Source organism: Lissotriton helveticus, chromosome 6, assembly GCF_964261635.1.
Source record: "Lissotriton helveticus chromosome 6, aLisHel1.1, whole genome shotgun sequence".
NCBI lineage: Eukaryota > Metazoa > Chordata > Amphibia > Caudata > Salamandridae > Lissotriton > Lissotriton helveticus.
In genome coordinates this window covers 1889019505-1889044668 of record NC_136067.1, presented here as the reverse complement: position 1 = coordinate 1889044668, position 25164 = coordinate 1889019505, and the positions used below count along the sequence as shown (strand labels likewise).

At 43.2% G+C, this 25164-nt stretch overlaps 1 protein-coding gene across 2 annotated transcripts in view; it reads left to right on the top strand.

Annotated features, from left to right (window-relative positions):
• AIDA (axin interactor, dorsalization associated) overlaps positions 1 to 19458 on the top strand; it is a 165966-nt gene extending 146508 nt beyond the window's left edge. For both annotated transcript variants that reach the window (XM_078649824.1, XM_078649822.1), the window contains 3 exons: positions 11779 to 11901; positions 15829 to 15946; positions 17842 to 19458. In XM_078649824.1, the coding sequence (XP_078505950.1) occupies positions 11779 to 11901; positions 15829 to 15946; positions 17842 to 17938 (338 nt within the window). In that variant the 3' untranslated portion in view covers positions 17939 to 19458. The remainder of the gene's footprint in view (positions 1 to 11778; positions 11902 to 15828; positions 15947 to 17841) is intronic.
• Positions 19459 to 25164: the final 5706 nt, after the last annotated feature.

Below are 25164 nucleotides of genomic sequence, written 5' to 3'. Positions count from 1 at the left end.
CGGAAGCACTACAAGTCACACTTGCAAGCAGTTAACGCCAATTCTATAGCCTTGCAATATCCATCTTTGTTCAGACACTCGCAGGACCTCTTTAACATTTCAATTAATTTCCCCATTCTTCCACTATGGAAACACCTATTGCTCCCTCTCTGGACCTATGTAACTGCCTGACCAAGTTGTGTTCTTCATAGATTGCCATGATATACGAAGATGTTAAGAGCCAGATGAGTATCTCTCCTTACACTACTGAGTTGCTCCCTGTTGTCAATTTTGGAGCTTCGGTTAATGAACCTGGGCAAGATGCTTTGTCACATTTCTCACTTTTAAACCTGGTATTCTGCGTGATTTATGCCCAGTAGCCACCCACAAAGGCCTATTTCCCTCTTTAGGCATCCCACTCCAAAAACCTCTCCACTTCTATCTGTAGGCAAGGATACTTTTTTGAGGTGCTGAAGGAAGAAGTTGTTATCCTGTTATTGGAAAAAAATCCTGGACTGGACGCAGCAGATCTTAAACATTTCCAATCTATTACTCCACTACCTGCCATGGCTAAGAACATGGAGACTCAAACACAACAGAGGGCCAAGAGAGCTTTACAGACCAGCAGGTGTTGACTCACAACTTCTAGCACTATAACATGCAAAGAAACACCTGGGACTTTTACAAGGAAAAATATAGAAGAAACAATAGTAACCTAACAGTAATGGTATATTCCTTTTTGAAGAAATATTTCCTTCACCCACCAAATGTGGCATGCTTCATCATCTGTGTTAGACGTGGCGTCCTTGGTGTGGTTTCCCCTGACTTTTTGCCTTCAGACCTCCTGTTTTGCTGAGTTCTTTTTTGCTGGCTTTAGGATTCTGGGGACTTTAACACTGCTAACCAGTGCTAAAGTGCATATGCTCTGTACTTAGAACATGGTAACAATGGCTTATCCACAATTGGCATATTTAATTTACTTATAAGTCCCTAGTAAGGTGCACTATGGGCCCAGGGCTAGTAAATTAAATGCTACTAGTGGGCCTGCAGCACTGATTGCCTAACCCACTTCAGTAGCCCTTTAAACATGTCTCAGGCATGCCACCGCAGAATCTGTGTGTCCAGTTTAAACTGCCATTTCGACTTGGCAAGTTAACATACTTGATTAAAATATATGGATGTGGTGCACACCTGTGAGTTTGTAATCTAAACCAGTAAGTTAAGAGTATGTTTGAGACCTTTATCAGGACTAATAAACTAAATTTCAGTCCTACGTAGTATTTGTGGGCTGCCTGTCCCACATATGAGAAACTCCAAACAAAATCAAGCGAACACTCACATGAAAAACTGTGTGCACTACGATTGTGTGTTCTAAGGACTCAATCAAATTTAAACAAAATTAGCAATGTAAATTGGGAATAATTCAAAATAAAGCTTCAGACAAACAAATTCTGTTCAGCAATTTTTCTTATTGCCATACCAATTCGATACAACCCAGTAGCAATCAAAAACAAGACCATAATGATGCATCAAATTGCTGGTTTTAACCTGTACATAGAACACTTTTGTTTAAAGTCCATATTCCAAAAGTATATAAGAATACAATCCTTTTGATTCACAAATAGTTATGGATAGCCCAATGCATTTCGGGACCCTGTGTCCCTTCTTCAGGGGCCACTGCAATACAAAAGAAGTTTTTTTTTTAATGCTGATACTATGGATGGATGGATGGATGGATGGGTTTTTATATAGCGCAATATCACCGCCAGGTCTCAAAGCGCTTTGCATTGGGAACCCGTCCTGGTTTTTCCCTGTGAGATAGCCCCTACTGGGTATCCCCAAGGTGAAAGCCAGGCATCCCGCCGCGGGGGGCCGTAGTGGAGATTAAGCAAGCTATTGCCCAGAGTTGCAGAGTGTGAACCTGTGATTCGAGTAGGCACCGAAGCGAGAATTACCGAGTCCGTGGACATTTTGGGCTCAAGACCATGCCGCGTCGGGAATTGAACCCTGGTCCAGGGTCTGATCTCAGCGTCCGGGTCTGCCTCCTCTAACCAGTGTACTAGAGTAATCGGAACATTCATAATTCAATCATTACTTAGCTATCAAAATTTAAGTAAGACACCAAGGAGATTCCGGTACAAGTACCGTGTTTCTTATCGTGAGGTAGTAAAAAGAAAAACAGAGTTGCCATCACCAATTAATATACTGCTCCCTGTGTAATCATGCAGTGCCATAGTAGACAACAGACTGATGAAGAGGAGAGTAAGAAATATCTACTTGATGCACAACTCTACTGAATCAAGCAGTATGCGTAGCCTGAGATTTCTGGGGTAAGTATGTACTCTAAAGAGAAAAATACCCAACGAGACCGGAGCAACGATGACCTATAAACTACTGCCAATAAGCAGTAGAAACCAAAGGGGAGAAGTTGATTCATTTACCTGATAAAATGAAGTGTGGGACGAAAAACCAGAAAGAAGTGGAAAGTTCAATGAAGATAAACTCACAGTAGTGAAAAACAGACTGCCGAACACAAAGTGAACCCCTCTGGTCCGGTGCACTGTTTACCTGAGGTTACTGTGACAACAGTGTACCATCTGCAAATAATACGGAAAAGATAATGAGCTGCAAACAGAGGCATCGTGACTACGAAGTTCAGGAATTATTTAATGAACCGAACCACCACAGTACAAATTGGGACCCTGGCCTCGTGAAGTCGGTCTGTAAGCATAGGAATTACTCAGGGTTCCATCTTGAGTCCTATGCTTTTCAGCCTGTATGTAACACTTCTGGCCTGGGTAATCCGGTCCTATGGCTTTGATGTAGTGTCATATCCTGATGTGATAGCAAGAAAATGGGAAAGGATTGGTATAACTACAATTAGCGATTTCTTGATTAACGATTTTGATACCACTTTTAACGACCTGAAACAAAAATACCAACTCTCAAACGGTGACTACATTAAATTCGCGCAGGTAATAGCGTATCTAAGAGCAAAACGGCCCTCTATTGACTTGGGGAGAGTAGAGATAATAGTAGCCCTTAACAATACAAATACTAGAATAGGAGCACTTTATAGGCTACTTCTAATTAATATGTCGGACGATCTGGAAAAAACAGAATCTAGCTGGGCTTCAAAATTAAACAATCCTGACGTAGATATTGATAGTGTTTTAGAGATGAGCCAACTGTTGATTATGGCTAGTAACTTAAAAGCACAAATAAAACAGTATTCAATCTCTATTTCACACCCGCTAAGCTGTTTTTATGGGGGAAAAGGGAGAATGATAGCTGCCCAAGATGCTCGAAAGGTCCTGCCACCCTGATACATATGTTTAGTAGCTGTCCTTCACTTGTGTTAATTAAGAATATGCTTTCGAATTTCTGGGAAGAGCTTTTTGGGCACAGGGTACCAGACTCTGATACACTCTATGTCTTAGGTTGTGATACTACTCTAAAATTGTCAAAATCAGAGCAAAAAATACTTTATATTGGTACCGCTGCTTTTAGAATCATTCTGGCAGCTCGATGGAAAGAGCAAGAACCTCCAAGCTTTCATATGTGGCTCTCCCGTTTTCTGGCAATCTATAGCATAGAGACGGCCATATATAATACAAGGGGAAAAAGAGCAAGGAAACATGGGGAATCACTTTGGCTTCCAATAACGAAGTGGAAATCCAAACACAATCCTATGACTACATAAAGGTCTCAGATCGCTCCATCCCAGTCACTAGCTCCCATGCTTTCTGATGTATTTTTGTTATTCCTTTTCCTTTAAATGAATCTGTAATGTATTGTTTTTTTTTTTTTTGGTTTTTTTGTTTTATATGAAGCATTGTATAGATTTTGTCTGGCTCTGCCTGTGTTTTGGTTCGTAATAATAAAAAATATATATATAAAAGGAATTACTCAGGGTTCCATCTTGAGTCCTATGCTTTTCAGCCTGTATGTAACACTTCTGGCCTGGGTAATCCGGTCCTATGGCTTTGATGTAGTGTCATATCCTGATGACAGTCAGCTGTTAATCACTCTTGGCCCTGACTCCACAGATACAGTGATCCGTTTTAAAAATTGCATGACGCATATCAACAACTGTAAGTGCACCAATCGCTTACAGCTTAATGGGAGCAAGACGGAGATCATTCTTTTTGGGGAAAGCCGATGAGTACTGGTCCAGTAACTGGTGGCCCCATAATCTAGGCCCATGTCCATCTCCAAAACAAGTAGTGCGGAACCTCAGAATAATGATTGACAATCAGTTGTCAATGAAAAATCATTTAAACCATGTAATAGGTGTCTGTTATGGCATTTTGTGTAAATTACGCAAAATCTTTAAATGGATTCCTATTGAATCCAGAAAACCGCTGATGCCCTATTAGCTTCAGTGAACGAGGAGCTCCACTATAAACTTCAAGTCTTGCAGAACACCGCTGATAGACTGGTTTTAACTCTTCCATCAAGAGCTCCGTCAGCACCTAGCCTGAGGACTCTTCACTGGCTACCTGTTAAGAAGCGAGGTTTTTTCAAAATCCTGTGTCTCACTCACAATAGCTTGTATGGAACCGGGCCAAGCTATTTAGCTAAGAAACTTAGTTGGTATCATCCAAGTAGACCACTTAGATCTAGTACTAAATATTTCCTCACCCCGCGATGAATCCGCACTGCAAGGAATGGCGGATGATCCTTTTCTTTTCTCGCACCTGCCCTCTGGAACAAGCTTCTGTCTCATCTTCTCTCCATCTCTGATCACAAGCTCTTCCGCGAGGAATTAAAAACCTGGCTGTTTGACCATCAATAATGCCGTCATATCAGATTGTCAGTTTGCACGGAGACTTCGCAAGTGCCATGAGACCTTTTTGTGATTTGTGCGCTTAATAAGTTCCTTTGACTTTGACAGGCCATTTAGAAGTATCTGAGCTATTCAATGAAAGACAAGCGAGGTTCTGCCCTGGACTCATAACTGAATCACTGCAAGTGTTTTATTTTTGGAAGAACTTCTCTGTTGGCAGTCAATGGTCAACAATGGGGCAGCATTACTGATGGATCTCTCTGTCGCATTTCACACACTTAGCCACTGCACCTTGCTAGACAGTCTCAAATCTGCCAGGAGAAAATGGCAGGCCCATGCATGATTTTGTTTCTATTAACCTGATTTAATCTGTATCTCCCGCCACTTTCTGACCACCAAATATGACCTATTGCTAAGTCCCATAGGGCCTTTTGCTCTCTTCCACACAGACAAGTTATACTTATTTGTCAGTGTTGGAACTGGGGGTCTCTAGTTAGCAGAGGTAGGTACCACTGTCCAAATAGGCACCCTTGCTTCTAGTCAGGGTAAGGAGGAAACACTCTTTAGATAACCTCTGCTCACCCCCTTGGTAGCTTGGCACAAGCAGTCAGGCTTATCCAAAAGGAATGTGTAAAGTATTTGTACCAACACTCACAGTAACACAGTGAAAACACCACAAACTGACTCCACAACAGTTTAGAAAAATAAAGGTATTTAATCTAAACTACACAAGAACAAAACAACAAAAATCCAACATACACAGTTCAAGATTATGGTTGCAAAAGAGTTCTTAAGTTTGCGATAAAATAATCCACAGTTGCGTGAAAAGTTCACAGTTGTGTCACGTTTAGCCAACAGTACCTTTTGAATGCGACAAAGTTCCAAAGCAGAAGCTGGTGCGGTGGAAAACAAGCGATGCGTCGCTCCTGAGACCCTGGGGAGGCGATGCGACAACCCCGCTGCAGCAAGGGGCGTGTTGCGACGAATCCGGTCTGTATGGGGAGGAAGGCGGACTTGTATGGATTCCGCTGCATAGGTTCCGTAGGAAGTTTTCTCTCGCAAAAGCACGATGCGATGATCTCTGGAGTTGCGACGATCTCCGGGGCGATGATGCGCGGACCAGTGGTGATCTCTCTCTCTCTCTCTCGCAGCTCCTTGATGCGATTGCTTCTGCGACGACACTCGCAGCGACGTGATGTGATCCGCAAGCAAGCGGTGCGGCGATCTCACCCAGCGACGACAGGCTCTGCAACGACACTCGCAGCGATGGTAATCTTCCCGCACCGGTCTGGTGCGTCCCACAAACGAAGGATGCGACAGCTCTGGCAGCGGCAACAAGCGCTGCGACTATCTCTACCTTCGTAGCGGCGGGAATTTCCTCGCACTGTCGGGGATGCGCTCCGCAAGCGAGCAATGCGACAAAACTTGCAGAAAGTCTTTAAAAGCTTGGTTTCCAGCTCCCCCAACACAGGTACAACTTCCAGAGGCACCACACATGGGCCACGCACTCCAGGAAGGACAGAACTCTCTCAGTAGAGTTCAGGGAAGCTGTGGGTGAAGTCCTTTTGTTGCTGGGGCTTCATAACAGGGAGCCAGCTCTCTCTCAGGCCCTTGGAGATTCCTTCAAGCAAGGGGACACAGCACAAAGCAAAGTCCTTCCCCTCTCCTTGGCAGCAAAGCAACAGCAGGTCAGTCCAGCAGAGCAACAGCAGGACAGTCTTACTTCAGTTTCAGCTTTCTCCTTGGCAGAGGTTCCTTCTTGATTCCAGGATGATCAAATTTTCTGTTGTAAGGGGTCCTGTACTTATACCCCTAAAAGCCTTTGTTCTCTTTGTGCAAGTGGGCCCTGAGCCCGGTCTGAACCAGTTCTGGGTGTTTCCTGAGCACTTTGTTTTCCTGGCTTCTCCTTTCCTTTCAGAGTGAGGGGCAGGGTCGTCAGCCGCCCAGCAAGAGGTGGAGCCAGCATTGTGGAAGGCAGGCACAGCCCTATTCAGGCCTAGGTGCAATCTCCACCCACCACTCAAGTTGCAAATGCAGTCATTCAGCCCAGGGCTGACCAGCCAGCCTCCTGGGGGCTCCCCAGCCCCTGTCACTCTCAAACCAGACAGTCAATTCACAAACCGGCCAAGGCACACAGAAAGGTCAGACAAGAGAACAGCTACTTTCTAAAAGTGCTGTTCTCAAACACAGGATTTAAAAACAACCTTTCCTAAAAGATGTGTTATTAAATTCTGAGTTCAGGGATACCAGACTTTTATGTCCTATCTTGTTCCTATGAGAAGATATGCTGGTAGCCACTGCAGCCAGCATCCCCCATGATAGCCTATGGAGCAAGATAGCCTTGCAGCAGTGAAAAACGAAAATGGCTGTAATTCACTACCAGAGCATGTCACCTGCACAAGTACATGCTCTACCTTTCACATACACTGCACCCTGGCCAAGGGCGTACCTTGGGCCTTCCATAGGGGTGACCAATGTGCACAGAAAGGGAAGGGTTAGGCCTGGTCAGTGGGGACACTAACCAGGAGGACATGGCAGTTCAGACTGCACACAGACACTGCAGTGGCAGGCCTGAGACACCATTTTAGGGCTACTTGTGTGGGTGGCACACTCAGTGCTGCAGGTCCACTAGTAGCATTTGTCATCACCAGCCCTGGCACACCCAGTGCACTTTACTAGGGACTTCTCAGGGGATACAAATATGCCAATCGTGTATATCCAATCACAATAGCAATTTACACAGGGAGCACTTACACTCTGACACTGATCAGCAGTGGAAGAGTGTCCAAAGCATCTAAACCAGCAAAAACGAAATCCAGCCCAGCATCAAAAATACAGGAGGTAGAGGCGAAAAGATAGGGGGCAACCACGCCAAGGATGCCGGGTCTAACAGTCAGTGATACTGTTAAAACATAGCAGGAGAATTTGAGCCAGTGCACCTTTGCCCAACAAAACACTTGTCATGTCTTTAAAATATGTCTTTGCAGTCAAATCAACCCTCTTAAACCTGTCCTTGACAACTGCTAAATTACTTTCTTTCCTGAAGTGTTTTAGTAGAAATGTGGGCTTCTGTGCTACATTTATACTAGTATCGAGGCTACATTTCTAGAGGGTCTGCAGTGTGTATTTGTGGTTCTGAATCCTCTTCCCTCCCAATATCGATACACCTGTCTGTTTTTTTAAAGTTCAACACAGTCTCCCTTGTTCTGCAATGATAATCTCCGGTCTGGAAGGCAGAAATAGTGTCTGCAGCTGTGATATAACAGTACAATAATGACCCATATCTCTTAACTCTGGATGGCAGGCAGTGGACACCTAGATTTGGTTGACCGCTACCTAACATAACATTTTTAATTTTGGTCTCACCATTTTGCCTTTATAACTTTTTTGAATGTCCAGTTCTGATTCATATTGTTCATTACTTAGCCAATATGCTTTCTTCTAAAATACCTAACCCTGGCAGGTGTGATATTTAGTTGCTCTGTGAGGGGACAGTTGTTCAAAATCCAGGAGTATCTGTTTAAGGATACAGTCGCTAAGTCATGGGGTGAAAAAACATTTAATGATGTGAAGAGCCATTCTTCAGTGTTCATCTCGTATTTGTCTGCATGTACATTTCGCCTTACCCTATATGCACATCGTCCACATCCAAATACACCTTGTTGGAACTGTGCACCACCTACCTTACCAGGCACCATTTCGGACCTGGATGAACACGTCCATATGATATTAATAAAAACAGAACTAACTAGTACATGTATCTCCGGTAAAACCTCTTGGACTAAAGCAGGGCATCCTTTAATTTATTAAAGCATCCATTACTGAATCTCTTACATTTAGATCAAGTGTAGGGATGTACTATTGGCAGCTTATTGTTTTTATGATGCATTAATCTTGCTACGCGTATTCCTCTCTGAAAACAATGACCGGCAGTTTTTTGTGTAATGGCTTCTTCTTTGTTCTTGGGTTTTTTTTGTGTGAAATCTTAATGTTTCTGTTGTGAAATACGTGCCATATTGTAGTACAGCTCTCCCAGCACCCCTTAAATGTTATCTCCGTATCCAGCAAACTGTTCCTCTTTGCATCTCAGTCATATTGTCAGGTACCTTATATTTAGGCCTACAAGATATTATATGATTACCTCCTTGTATTAGACCTTCTCCATCAACTTTAATGGTGTTACCATGTTAGATTTGTGGGTCTCTAGTTGGCAGAGGTCGGTACCTTTGACCAAATAGGAACCCTTGCGTCTAGTCAAGGTAAGGGTCTACACTCCTAAAATAACCCCTGATCTCCTACTTGGTAGCTTGGAACGAGCAGGCAGGCTTATCTCATAGGCAGTGTGTAAAGCATTTGTGAACACATACAGTAATCCAGTGACAACACTAGAGATGGACACCACACTGATTGTATTCTAAAAAGAAGTATTTTTAGATAGACTTAACACAAGACCACAAACCACAAAAATCCACAATACTGTACTTAAAAATGGTGGAAATAGCTTAGTTCTCTTTAGATGTTAAATGCAACACTTTATGCTCAATGTATCTTTGGATGCGTGATGCTATACAACTAAAGTGTTGCTGGAAAGGTGATGCGTCGGTTCCTTACACGCAAGAACGGTGATGCGTCGGTTCTCTACTGCTGCATAGGGGTTGCGTCGGTTCTTCTCTGCAGGGAGAGGTGATGCGTCGGTTTCTTACTGCGCTTCCGTGGCGATGCGACCAGCAGCGCCATGATGCAATGAAAATCCGGTACAGTGAAACAAAATGGCGTCTTCTTGATGCAATATGATGCGTGCATGCCCGAAGGCCATGCGGTGACTCAGTGAATCTTCTGAGCCGCAACACGCTTCTTCGGTGATGCGGCAGCGGCAAAACACTCTTCTTTAGTGATGCAACGGCTGTCTGCTGCGACAGTGACACTCTTTTCCGGCGATGCGAGGCGCTCCGGTGATGCGATGCAACAGCAGCGACTCCCTTCTTTAGTGATGCGACGACAGCAGCTGCGGCATCGCCACGCTTCTTCTTTGTGAGTAGCGCTTCCACCACCATGCGACACGCAGTCCCTCAGAAGGCCCAGCACAACAGTAGGCACTTCAAATTCCCAGCAAGGGAATTTAGGGGAACTGGTTGGTGAAGTCTGTTGTCCCTGAGACTTCAGTAGGAGGCAAGTTATATCTTCAAGCCCTTTGTAATCTTTTACAAGTTGATGAAAGTAGCACAAAGTTCCTTTCTCCTTTCTTTGGTAGTCAGGCAACCACTGCAGGCCAATCCCCCAAACAGCACTCAGCATGGGGATAGTCTCCTCCTTCAGTTTCTCTCTGGTTCCTCTCCTCAGCAAAGGTTCTTCTTGTTTCCCAAAAGTGATCTAAAGTCCTGGGGTCTGGGCCCCAATATTTATACTACTGTTTGTTCTCTGAAGGCAGAGAGTGTCTGTACCTAGTCCAAACCAGTTCTGGTCAGTCCTGGAGCACTTTATTGACAAGACTCCCTCTTTCCTTTGACAGGCCGGTCCAGGGAAGGCTTGGCTTGGCAGTTCGGGCTGGACTGTTCCCACGAGGCACAGGGTCAGACTGATTTGCATATGGCCATGTCTGAACTGGGTTGGCAGAGTGGGCTAAAGAATGGTGATGCATTAAACCCAGATCTGGCTAGCTGTGAAGGGTTTTTTAGACTTTCAGAGGATCTGTTGACTGGGTGTGAGTGTTTGATTGGTTCAGATGCTCTGTCCATCACCACCCCCTTTTGTACCACTTTGTTTGCCATAAGTTGGCAGGGTATGCTCAGACGTGAGTCCCTTGCTCACTTTGCCACTGGATTCAAGCAAGCCGGGCTGAAGACGGCTGAAATGCCAGAAACCGGTCCTCGGAAGCTTATTTCCGGTCCAGGGAAGGCTTGGCTTGGCAGTTCGGCTGGACTGTTCCCATGAGGCACAGGGTCAGACTGATTTGCAGGGAGAGGTGATGCGTCGGTTTCTTACTGCGCTTCCGTGGCGATGCGACGAGCAGCGCCATGATGCGATGAAAATCCGGTACAGTGAAACAAAATGGCGTCTTCTTGATGCAATATGATGCGTGCATGCCCGAAGGCCATGCGGTGACTCAGTGAATCTTCTGAGCCGCAACACGCTTCTTCGGTGATGCGGCAGCGGCAAAACACTCTTCTTCAGTGATGCAACGGCTGTCTGCTGTGACGGTGACACTCTTTTCCGGCGATGCGAGGCTCTCCGAACTGGGGTGGCAGTGGGCTAAAGAACGGTGATGGATTAAACCCAGATCTGTTGACTCGGTGTGAGTGTTTGATTGGTTCAGATGCTCTGTCCATCACCACCCTCTTTTGTACCACTTAGGTCTCTCTAATGCTGCATGATTTATCACTCAAAATATAAACTTTAAATATGTCATGAAAAATAAACCATTTTTCACCAAACATTAGTTTGAGTTCTGAAATTACACACATTTTCATCTCAAATACATAATTTTAAATGTTTGTGTATGTAGGTTAATTCAACCAAGCGAGAAGTTCTAATTTAGCAAGCTGGGCAGCACACAGGAGAGCTCCTTAAAAGTAGCTGGAGGGCAACCAGTAGCTCATGATCTACTTGATGGAGAAGCCTGGTCTACAGTCTCCTTTAACAGATGTAGTACTACTGCCTGTTTCCAAGCTGCACTCACTGTGCCTGTATGGAAGGCTAGGTTAAAAAAACTTGATAAAGTAAGGAGCGTTGATTGGTAGCTTAAGCACAGGTTCTGGACAGATTTAGTCGGGTGATCCAGATTTGACTATGCGGAACACTTCTTTTACGGGGGGGGGTGTATGTGACCATCTGTAGAAGGTGGAATGTTAAATGGTAATATAACTCTTTGAATCTTAGTAAAGAAAAAGGATCCTAATATATCACATCAGACGCTCCTGGCAAGCCTTTTGTACTTTACCGACCATTTGCATGTGAAATAATCTTGTCTTGTTATGCCATGTTCATGTAATGTTCACATTTTTATTTTACAGATTTAAATGGTATAGATTTAACTCCTGTCCAAGATACTCCTGTAGCATCAAGAAAAGAGGATACCTATGTGCACTTCAATGTAGATATTGAGATCCAGAAACATGTTGAAAAGCTAACAAAAGGTTTGTTGTTGAACCTATAGTATGACTGAAGTGGAAGCATGATCAGTACAATGTTTGAGTAGTTTTGCCTTTTTATATGCTTTTTCTATATTAACAGTCTATTTTTACGAAGATATGAATTATGAAAACTTTTAATTAAACTTGAGGAATAAAATGCACTATTTGAAATGAATGGTGTCCTCATTAATCGTACTCACAGACTACATTTACACAGATTTGTTGTGTAGAGTAAACCAATGTAGAGGAATGACTATTTGTGGCTTTGTAGGTGCTCTTAGTCGAGTCATATGTAATTGAAGGAGACAGAGAGCCTTCTGCAGTCTCATCCTTAGTCTTAATTACTTTCTATTGATTTGGCTGTGCCAACTCTTTCTTTTTCATTTTGTGTGACAACAATTTTTACGTGATTGGAATCGGACATATTCCTCATGCTCTTGCATTTTGCAGGGCACATTGAGAAATTTTAAGCATATAATCCACTCATATAGGATGAAAAGATGTAGGATTAGTGCGCTTGGACACCTGGAAGACCATCTGGTGAAAATAGGAATCTTGCAATGGGCATTTATGAAGAATCTTTCAATCACTCTTTACCACCTCTGCTAATCTATAAATGCATTGCTAGAGGAAACAGAATCTTATGTGCATGGCAACAGCCTTGGTCCAAACAAAAGACTGGGGAAGTGTGGACTATCCGCTTGTAAAAAGCAGTCATCTTTCCTCTTCGCTTGTAGTGGGTTTCTCTACCTGCTCATGGCTGTTGCCTTGACGTTATTATATCCACAGACTTGCCAATTGGATATGCTGCACTGTTTCTGCCCAGGTCATCCAACATAATCTTGAATCCTCCTGCCATCTCTTATCGGTTCCGGAGTAGTACAGTTGATTGTATGACCATCCATGTCTTACCTTGGTGCCCACAATATGTTGGGATAGAGACTCCCCCGCAGATTACTTTTCCCCCCAGACCAAGCTGCAAACTAATGGTTGAAAGTAAGTAAACATTTCTTTCCACTTTTGCAGTACACAATGCCATGTGCATCTACTTCCTTGACCTAAATCCATTCACAATGCAAAATTGCACTATGGACTTAAAATAGCTAAAAGAAAACTACAAAGACAAGCAGACAGGAAATCATGGGACGCACACATGTAATAGCAGAGCTTCATCAAACAGATTTGTTTCCTTTAACTTTGCAGAACTCCTGACCATTTACCCTTCTTGTTCCTTTCAACGTCACCATTGTTCCTTCCCTTCAGTCTCGTTCTGATTCCCCTCCCTCCACTTCGCTTCCTTCATAAAACTCCCCACTTACCAGGTACTACTTTACCCTCCACTTAAGCTTCCTTGCACTCTTCTCCTACTAATCTATTCTTCCTTCCTTTTCCTGCTCACTGTGCTACCTGGTATGAGCTACAATGTGTTGTGTAGGGTAATACGATTTGCTTAGTGTAAACAAGAATTCATCTAACAAAACCGAACGCTCCCTGATCTGAAGCGTACAGTAATCAATACTTGACAGCCATTTACATCAATACATGTAAGCCAACACAACGCACTTGTTGTTCAATTTATATATTCAAATTCAGGAAAGAATGTATCCCAATAAGCCCAAAGCATTCCACTTTGTTGAATAGCCGTTGAAAGAAAGTACCACCACCTGTAATAGCTGTGACATTCTTTTTGAAAGGCAAATTTGAGCAACACAGTGGTTCTAAACCAGGGTTAAAAGAAATTTTCATGAAGCCAGCGGAATTCCTTTAATCACGCATTACACAATTTTGTATGTTTCATTTTTAAACAAGTTTGTATCTTGCATTAAAAACTTTTGTGAGATGCCAGTGAAAGGCTGGTTCGCACAGAAAACGCCTCTCGAAGAGAGATTTTCTGCACTAACCAGTCTCCTCTCTGTGTCTCGCAAAACGTTTTAACGCAAGGTGTGTTCTTGGGTGTCCTTGGGTAAAAAATTTGACATGAGAAACTGGCAATTCACTTTTTATGGTGAATGTGTATTTTAATGAAATTCTGCAAAACATAAATTTACAAGATTCTGCACATCCCTAATCTAGGCAAGGCTTTCACGAAAAAAGTTCAAATCTCTTTGGTTCATCAGGCAGTTTACAAGGAAGGTCCACTTTATTTCCAGGAGAAATTCAAAAGATACAGTCCCAACCATCCGCTTTGGTGGGCCCGAGACCACCATCTGATGCGTCCCAAGATCAACAAGTCTTCTGCTTTTAGCTACTTAGTTGCCAACATTCGAATGCTCTCCCTTGACTTTAAAGGAAATTACCTTTCACCTCCCATTCAGTAAAGCTCTTAAGACCTTGTTATCAGCCTCTCCTTATTATCTGAAGTGTTGCAGTCCTCATTCGCTAGAACACCAGGACACTGTTTGAGCAACTCTAGTGTTTTGTACGTTTCATAACATAGAGCATCTTACCTATATTTGAACCTGAATATACCTTCCTGGATACCTAACCTTGTCTCTCCCTTTCAGCTTTATTCTACAAATTCTCATTTGTCCTTCATGTTGAAAAACACTCACACCGTTTCTTGAGGGATATCAAGTAGTCGACCTTCAACAAAAAATCTTCTTTACTTGTACATTTAAAGCAAAACGTGTTGCTTACCCTCTGTACGCATATTAACTCCAGTGTCAACAAGTTAACACCTTAACGTTGGTACTCTTCAAAATGAGTACTAACTGATAGAGGAGAAGAGACCCAAAATATCCTCAACGTTCTGTAAAACTGATCCATTTTATTATTGTGTCTGTGATGTAATTCAATTATGGACCCTAGTTTGAAACCGTCTGTCACCAAAAGAAACCTACATTATATGCGGATGGTTTGACTTCCAGTTGAAAAAAAATCAAATTTTTGCTAATATCAAAACTCTTGGAATCCTTGAGTTCTTAGCTCCAGTACTTTTTTCTCTTTTTCTGTGGATGCTTTCTTCTCTCTAGAACTGTTTTTCAACTTTCTCATCTTGCATCTAGTCTTCTGCCTATTTGCTATCTTATTGCCATAGCCCGCTGTAAAGGTTACCCATTTATTCATAATCTCTATAGCACAGTAGAACTGGCATTCATCAAAATCTGATCCTAAAAAAGACGCTGTCTGTACTTAACCAAACCTGCAGTTCAAGGCTTATTTATTTCAACTAGAAACCGTTTCGCTTATCCTTTCAAAGTGGCGCCTCTTCTTGCTAAAGCATTCAATTTTGTAATTTGTAAGTAGCAGCCTTAGAAACCAATCCACTGGTTCCACAAGTGCCATCTGCTTATTGTATGCTGCAAGAACCCCACTATTATTCTGGACCCAAGGAGTGCAAAGCAGAGACGTGTGACTGTCCTGATCGCCTTCAGTATATATATGTCCCTCTGGTCTACCCATTCAGTGAATGTTTGCCCCTCCGCCATCACACAAACTAATCGGAAAACGAGGAAGTGTGTTAAATTGTGTAACTATAGATTTTTCATCGACATTGAGCCGACTGACATATTTGGTTTTTTTTTTACTTGCACATTCCAGATGAAAACAGAACTGATAGAACTAATTTTGTGCAGTTAGGATGAGTGCTTAAGAGTTGTGTGCTTGTACCGTGACCTCTAGCGTTTGAATAGCTAGTTGGAAAAAGATTGTGGTTAAGAGGGGTTCATATGTTTATTTGGCAGATGTAGTGTAGCTTGATTGCATGTAACTTAGTCACCTGACCTGTCTAATATAATTAAGTCTGCTGAATACACTGAAATCACTGTGAGTGGCAGCCTAGAAGAGCTTGTAAACCATATACCGTAGTTTGTGAGTGTCTTTCTCCATAAGCACTTGATACATTACTTGCACTACTGAAAAATAGTTATTTAAGATTTGACTCTTAAAATTGATATGTAATGCAAATTTAATCTCTCTCCGTTTCTACAGGGGCTGCAATATTTTTTGAGTTCAAACACTACAAGCCTAAAAAGCGGTTTACCAGCACAAAATGTTTTGCTTTCATGGAGATGGATGAAATCAAATCTGGGTCAATGGTTATCGAACTGTAAGTAAATCAAAAAAGCTGGTTTCCATACATCCTTGATTTGCTTTACTGCAACATTTGTCACAATATGTGGCATTTCTACTGCTAACCCTTCACCTTTTGATGGGTAAACTGACCATGGACCTGTACATAGCGTCTCTACCTTGCTCAAGTACCCATGTCGTGTGTCAGTCAAAGCCATTGTACGTTTTTGAGACTTGGGTAGAGACCACTAGTAGCATTCAGTAAATAATTATCTGTCAAATGTGGGCCTAGTGTTTACATGGGAGTAGGAAGGGCAGTGGGGTGGTGTGGTGCATCACATTGGAGGGATTACAGAACAGAAACATGAATGGAAAGCTGGAATTAGATGAATGGGCATAGGCTTAAGAGACATAGGTTTGACAATGACCCACTTCATAACAACAATGCATTATTTACAGTGTTGCTTAGCAGACAGTAGTTGGTTGGGGAAAATGAGGCATCTAAAAGGACCATATTTTACTGAATAGCAGTGCAAGATGGACACGCGCAACACCCCCTTCTTCCCAGCACTAGTCTCCTGCTTCAGACTGCGTTTCGCCTATGATACTTACACAATGCACATTGCTGCACATGGAAACTTGTTTAAGGCCCAACTTCTGCTTCCTTTGTATGGCCCAACCACCCCAACGCATTTATATAGCCACATTTACTAAAGGCTAAACCTCTGGTGGTGTGTCTCTGTCTGACTACCCCAAATGTGTGAGCACACCATCTGATGCATTTCTGACGGCAAAGTGCGTCCACGTCTGTTGTTTTGCATTGGATTCTTCACTGTCTTTTAGCCCCGCCCCCAGCTCCCTGTGCCCCGATCAGGATTACTACCAGATGAGTTGTGTGCTCCTTTTGCACTCTGCATTTGATCAAGTAATGACTTCCATGTTTTGTCATCTGTCATTCGCTCCAATACGTTTAAGCATTGAAGTATTTAAAGTTCTCAAAATGGATGAATTCCTAAGTTTTAGCCTTGTAATAGCCACCATGTTTGTCAGCAACTTGGTCGGATGACATTGCAGCACTTGCAAAGATAACCTGCTTCACTGCTCTGCATAAATCCAGTAGAGGCAGGGCAGCACGCTGGAGGGGATAATACAGCACCACATTTTGCACTGGGTTTCCATAGCAGACCTGCCAGCGTCTACATTTTTCCCATGTGAGATGTGGACGTGGCCTTGGAGAGGCTGGTTTTTGTGTCAACCACTGCCTGGGAGGCACTTCTACCTTCTGCCTGACATCCCTTCCCACCCCACACAAAAAGCAAACTTTTCTCAGTCTGCCATTAATGTCCTGTGGAGACTTAAATGGCCATAGTCAGCAGTACAGGTTCTCCATACACAAGCTGAGACCCAAGCTACGCAGAAGTTTCAAGCTCACTTTGTGTTCCACCGTGTGATATCTGCTCGTGTGACTGGAACAGATATCGTGTGACAAAAGGTAGCACTGTTGGAGTTTGTTGGGTTAACGTAGGGAAGCTTGTTTATAAGGTGGGTGCTTTAGGATGCCCTAGTCAAAGATGAAGGTTAACACTCAATTGTTTCTTAAATGTCTTCACACATTTGATTAGTGAAAATAACACTCGCGCCAAATGAAACTTGTGTTAACCATTCCAACTAACAAATTAGAGGATTGAGATTGCTACAATACATTTAAATCATTATATGATGAGACACACTGAAAGACAGACTAAAAAGACCAAGGATCTTCATGGAGAGGACACTTGTCTGTAGTTCCATGATCTTGGTCACAGGTCCCAGAATAAAGCTGGGCAGCTCTTCCTCCTGAGATTCCAGGATGGGCCAGATTGGACTTGATGTGGAAGACATTTTTGCACTCCCTCTGCTGCCGCTTACAATTTTTGCGTCTTTGTTTTACAGGTACAAAAAACCAACTGACTTCAAAAGGAAGAAGCTGCAACTGCTAACCAAGAAACCACTTTATCTAAACCTTCATCAGACTTTACTCAAGGATTGATGCGCTGAAGCTGTACTGAAAGATTAGCTCTCCCACATGAGACGAACACATCTGTGGTGGAATCCATTTCATTCATAGTGATCTTCATCCGGCTAGGGCATGGATCCAGGTACTGCCATTGTGAGGTCAGCCTTCTAGCCTTCAGAAACTGGACTGCACTGCCACGGGCTACAAGTTTATTCCTGAAGTACAAGATTTTATTAACCTACCTCTGGTGCAAGCTCATCACACGTCATCGTTTTTTGTTTTTTTTACAACACATTTCTTCATCTGAAAACTTAAAATTCTTTTCTAAGGGAATGAATTGAATTCTAAGAAACATATTTGACTTTTGGATATTCTCGTCAAAGCTGCAATAACAGTGTAATTGTAGTTGGTAACATTTGTACCTTAGCAAGAAATCTTCACAGATGAGTGTCTTAATTCACAACAGAAGTCCTTTTTTCTTTTTTTTTTATCGAAGTCTTATTTGCTAGTTGATGGAAACAACTGTTTATTTTTAAAAAAAAAAGTGAAAAGAAGGATGATATCTGGGTTTCACCAACTATAAAACTAAGGTGGCATTTGCCTAATTCTTTTTAACTTACTCTGGGCATTGACCTTGCAAAAAATTGTGCACCCTGTGAGAGGAAATGCTGATTCTTGTAACTCTTAAGCACCGGTGGTAGCAATTTAAAATTCATACATAATGCATAGGAGTCAATTTGGTTTTTGGATATTCATTGTGGTTTCGTTTTTAACTTTTGAAATATTTTTAGTTTGGCTAAAAATGCAATAGCATCATGTTCACCTTTTGCTCAAGTGCAACAATTTGTGTTTTTTTACAGTTTTATTACAAAAAGAATATTTTGTATTTGCGCCATTAGGCCTGATTACCAATTTACATTGACTTGTGTAATGAAGGAAAAACTCTTGAAAGTTTGAAAAGAGAACATTGGTCTTTAAAAGTTCCACTTTTACGTGGGTTGTGCTTAGTCCTTTTCAAAACCTCATTTGTTGGAAAACCTTAGGGAAGCATGTAGCCTTTCTTGCTAAACAGCATTGTGTTACTCCAAAATAAATATTTTAACCTTCCTGGCTGCGAGAGGAAAATTGCCACTCTTGCATTTGCACAACTAAGTTGAGTTTGGAAATCTTAAGTGGTTTGTGTTGTACAACATTTGTCTAAGTCAAGCCACAAATTTAGTTACACTTTAAATTTGTATTAATCGCTAATGGGAGTTTCTCTTACCCTCAAATTATGGGTCTCATTTTCATTGCATGTCCAGTATGTGTCCTCTTCAGTTAGTAATGAAGGCAGTGTTTCAACCTGTAAAATATGTAATCCGGGGAATACTCCAATATCTGGATCTTGATCTATTTCTTACATAGTGTACAGATTTTCATGTCCAATTGTTTTTTTAATTCGAAGAGTTAACATAATTGAATGCTGTGTTTTAATGTGGGATTTTTAAATCAATCCTGTAAATACCTTTTCTGTATTAATAAATGCTACAAATGTCATTACTCTTGCCACTGAATCTGGGTGGAGTGTATCTGTAAGTGCGCTAAAACTTCTGTTTGTTAAATGTAAAAAGTGGGTGATCTGCACCATGGAGACACAGTCTGTTCTAGTGGCTCTTCAGCACTGATAGTTTCATATTCATATGTACACATCTAGTACCCTTGCATGATGGCTTACCTAGTTTAAGCTGACATAGGAAAGAGACTACCCAGCAGGACGAAAAGATTTCGGGAAGGTCTCCTCACCCACAATTTATTGTGGGATACTTCATTAAATATAGGCGACCTAACCGCATCAAAGTAGGTAAATGCCACACTGGCTTGGGGGGGTCAATCTGTGGAGAGACTTCTTAAATAAGTGTTTTACTTGAATAGTGTAGGGGTCCAGTTAAAAAAATATCTCACGGTTTATGTCCAAAGGTTTTTTCCTTCATTACTTTGATATTCTTCTATGTCATTTAAACAAAAAACTAGAGTTTTTTTTGGGGGGTGAGCGGTTGATAGGGTAAGGCTAGAACTAACCTTTTAGGATAACCAAATTATAATAGCCAATATGTTTCTGCTGGACGTACATCCCATATGTGTCTTCTGACTTCAGGGCTCCTGTTTATCCCTGCCTACTTAACCGTGTGTTTAGTGCTTTCATATGAAGCCAAATGCTCTCGTACCTGAAATGATTTCTCCTTCAGGAACCCCTGCCAGAAGAATTAAAGACCCAAGAGAAAATTGATTCTGATAGTTGCATTGACTTACACTCCAGTCAAAGAAAAGCACAGTGAAATTTTTGTGTATGGTATGTTGAGATTCATCCCTGGTGAACACTGCAAACAAACACCCTGAACTTGTGGATGTATCACGTCTTGCATGTGGCCAAGCTGGTGTTGCATTATCAATCATGTTTTTGCCACGCTTCTCCTAACTTGGGATGAATTCAGGCTCCGCAACAGTGCAGGGCAGTTCCCCTGCACTATGCAAGGCAGAAGAATGAAGTATCTCCTGCATCTTAGTCATGGATAATCTTTATGTGAATCGGTTTTGGTTTTTTTTTTGCGTGCAACTACACCTGGATTTTTGGGCCTGCTACTCTTGGCCTGATCACCGTTTGAATAAAGATGTGACCCACCACAGCTAAAATGGGGGACGCCAGTTGCTTATTTTACTTAGTAGCCCATTACTGCCGTTCTCTCTCTGTTTTGGTATTGGATGCTGAAAGAAATTGCAATTTAGCAGAACACTTTTCGTAATCGTTATGGTGGATTCCGTGGAGGCAGATTATATTCTTCAATTATTCACAATTCATATTGTAGGAGGCAGCACTTTCTTTTCAGTCTCCTTGTTTTTGTACCACTATCTAACATGGTTATGTAATACACAGGGGAGCCAGTATGTGCTCAGAAAGTAATGAATGCAAACAGACCTACAGAACAAACAATAGTTAAGCACCAAGGTTACCCTAGGACCCATATCATACAACAACTAAATGGCATGCAAACAGACACGCATCTTAAAACCTAGTGATCCCGTTCCAGGTCAAAACATAAGTTCATGTGGTGTGCAAATCTCTTTTACCGGTCAACATACCTTACAGTAGTAAGGAATTCCCATGTATAATCTATGGTCAAATCCAGCAAGCCACTTACTCCGTCAAGGGGAAAGTTGCTGCCACTTATACCTATTATAATCCCGTCTGCTGGTTGTCGAACACTGGGAGCTGTCCCGGGGATTTATTTAGCCTTAGACTTGGTATGTTGCTAGGTGGAGCTTGGTAGCGTGACTCCACCCCACCGGAATTGCATCATTGTGTTGAAAGATTGGAGCAGAGACTCCAATTTGTGGTGATTGGAAATGTAGGTCTACAATATAATCAGAAGAACTGTTCCTGATATTAATTTTATCCAGTCCACACTTCAATATTGTCCTTCTATGGAGAGACTCGAATCGTTCCTGGTGACGTGACTTTTATTGGTGACTTAAGTTGTAAATAATTTGGATTTCTATAGTCCCTCCATTGGGAAACAGGAATTATTCCTAATAATATTCAAACTCGATGCATTCCATATTCATATGCAGTGACCTGTATGTTTTCTCATGCTCTTAAAGGGAAACCGTAAAGATTTTTGCATGAAACAAAAGTATGTGAAAGAAGGAGTAGTTTCTGTCCTGTAACTCCAGTTCTGTAGTAGGGGTATCTCTGTTAGTCATAATCTAGTGACTAGTCCCATGTGCGTGGACCCCGGCAATCAAAAATAATCTCTTAAGTTGTCAAAAAATGCAGAACTGCAAAGACACTTAAGAGAGAATTTAAAGACAAATAATGCAGCCTATATCCACAGGCTACACTGTCCAGTACTTCAACTAGAAATTCCACCAAAAACAACCACACAAACAGCACAGCCTGCCCAGTTTTTTCTACAGAAAAACTTGCCTCTACCAGCAAAAGCCTCTGGAATGATAGAGAGGAAGGCATGGACAGACAAGCCCCATAGGCTGCCATTATGTGGCTTAAATAGGATACTGTACCTTTAAGAGAACTTTCCAGAACTTCTCCCAGTATCCCAGAATGCACAGCAGGTCCCATTTACTTTCAATTCTTTTTGAAGGCTTAACATGCCAGACCTGTAGCATTCCTGACATGAAAATCTTTCTCCACCGGGGAGTAGGGCGGGCGCTTATGACTATAACAGAGATACCCCTACTACAGAACTGGAGTTACAGGACAGAAACTACTCCTTCTGTAGTAGGGGATCTCTGTGTATAGTCCTAATCTAGTGAATAGAATGGCAAGCCCATCCCCACACCAAAGCGGCGGTGGAGAAAAGAGAAATAACACCACTATTGTGCGAACAGATTTCGCAGCGAAGCCTGCCCAACCTGAGCGTCTGCCCTGGCATCAGTGTCCAGGCAGTAATGCTTAGCAATGGTATGGAACGACTTCCAAGTGGCCGCCTTGCAGATTTCTGCAATTAGAACATTACGGAACAAAGCAGACGTGGCAGCTTTGCCCCTGGTGGAATGAGCCTTAGGTTTACCCCCTAAGATCTTATTAGCTTTTTGGTAACACAGCTGTATGCAGGACACAATCCACCTAGAGATAGACTGCTTCGAGGTCGCAAGACCCGTCCTGACCGATCCATAATTGATAAACAATTGGTATGACCTACGAATATCTTTGGTTTTATCCAGATAAAATTTCTACACCCTCCTAACATCCAGGGAATGTAAAGACCTTTCCGCTGGAGATGAAGGATTCTGAAAAAACGTAGACAAAGTTATCTTCTGGTTGACATGAAAATCAGAAATAACCTTGGGAAGAAATTTAGGGTGAGTACGCATAACAACCTTAGCAGCATGAAATACAGTATAAGGTTCTTGGCAACACAACGCCTGAATTTCACTCACCCTGCAGGCCGATGTAATGGCCACGAGGAACGCCGCCTTCCAGGACAGGTGCTGCAACGAAGCCTTATGAATAGGTTCAAAAGGCTCCTTCATCAATCTGGACAGCACCACATTCAATTCCCATGAGGGCGAAGGAAGCCTGAAAGGAGGAAATACTTTCTTCAAGCCTTCCAGAAAATCTTTGATCACAGGGATCTGGAAGAAGGAAGTCTGTGTAGGGCATTTCCTGTAGGCAGTCAATGCAGCGAGATGAACCTTAATGGAATGAACATTAAGGCCAAACTGCGCCAAATGTAGAAGGTAAGGAAGAATGACATCCTCCTTGCACGTCTTCGGGTCATTGTTCTTGGACTTGCACCAGATACAGAACCTCTTCCACTTGTAAGCATAGGAAGTCCGAGTGTAAGGACATTTAGACTCCTTCCGTATGTCCATGCAATCTTCGGGCAGATTCAAATGGCCATATTGCACTATCTCAGGAGCCATGCAGCCAAACTCAAAGACGAGAGGTTGGGGTGCAGCATCTGTCCCCCGAACTTCGTGAGAAGGTCCGGCCTGCACGGCAGCCACATGTGAGGAAGGAGAGACCGGTGAAGCAGGTCCGTGAACCACCACTGCCTGGGCCATTCCGGAGCAATAAGTATCATCCGCGCCCTGGACCGGGCCAGCTTGATGAGTACCGCCGGAATCAGGGGAATGGGTGGAAAAGCGTACAGAAAGCTGTTCGACCAGTCGATCCATAACGCATTCCCCAGCGTCCCCCGCTGGTAGTACCTGGAGGCGAAGTATCGACATTTGCTGTTTTCGGCGGTGGCGAACAGATCTACGTCTGGAGTCCCCCCACCTTACGAAGCCTTCGCCTAGTACTTCGTCGTTTATGACCCATTCGTGGTTTTCCTGGAGCAGTCTGCTCAGTGCGTCCGCCTGAACATTTTGCACACCTGGCAGATGGGTAGCCGTTATCGTCAGTCCTCTGGCCAGAAGCCAATGCCAGATCGCCTGCGCCTCCTGTGACAGGGTGCGCGATCTCGAACCCCCCTGCTTGTTGAGGTAATACATCGTGGTCGTATTGTCCGTCTGTACAAGCAGCGAGTTGGTCTGAAAGGACGGATGAAAGGCCTTCAGTGCCAAGTGAACAGCTCTGAGTTCCAGGAAATTGATGTGATACCTGGCCTCCATCGGGGACCACGTTCCCTGAATCTGTATGTCTCCGGAGTGCGTCCCCCATCCTTGGAGAGAAGCATCCGTCACGACAGTCTGAGTGGGAATGTCCTTGTGGAAAGGGACCCCTCTGAGGAGATTCTCCGCTGAACACCACCACTTCAGAGACTGAAGAGCATGCAGAGACAGTCTTATCTTGTCGTCCCAAGATCTTTTCCTCTGATCCCACTGGTCCTCCAAGCACTCCTGCAACGGTCTCATGTGCAGCCGTGCGTGTGGCGTTAGGAAGATACAAGAGGCCATCGATCCCAGTAGAGAAGACACCGTCCTCACTGTTGTAGATGGAGTGGTCTTAAGAGCCTGAGCCTTCCGAAGGAGTGATAATCGTCTCTCCTCCGAAGGAGACACGCTTGCTGACAGCGTATTGGAGGCTCCCAAGTACTGTATGCACAGAACCGGAGTCGGGACAGACTTGGACATGTTGATGTGCAACCCCAGCTTGTTCAAGAGAACGCACGTCTTCTGGAAGTGGGCTTGCGCTTCCGAGAAGGAGGAGGCCTTGATCAACCAATCGTCCAGGTACGGATAGACTAACACCTTGTTCTTTCTCAGGTGCGCCGCTACCACCGCCATGCACTTCGAGAATGTTCTCGGCGCAAACTTCAGTCCGAATGGCAGTACTGTGTATTGATAATGATTGGCGCCGACTTGGAATCGCAGGAACTTCCTGTGTTTGTGTGCAATGGGCTCATGGAAGTACGCATCTTGCAGGTCTATAGCACACAGCCAGTCCCCCTGTTGCAACTGAGGATAAATCTGATGCAACGACAGCATGCAAAACTTTTCTCTGCAAATCCACTTGTTTGCCTGTCGCAAGTCCAGAATGGGCCTGAACTCGTTCTTGTCCTTCTTGCGAATCAGGAAGTACCGGGAGTACAGACCTCTTCCTCTTTGAGACCGAGGTACGTCTTCTATCGCCCTTTTCCTTGACAGGATATCGGCCTCCGCCTGGAGCTCGCGCAGCTGAAACTGCGAGCTGACCGGTGGAATTGCTGGAGGCGGGCTGGTGAACCGAAGACTGTATCCATTGCAAACAATATTCAGCACCCACTTGTCCTGAGTAATTTTTCTCCACTCTGCCAGAAAAAATTGAACGCTTCCCC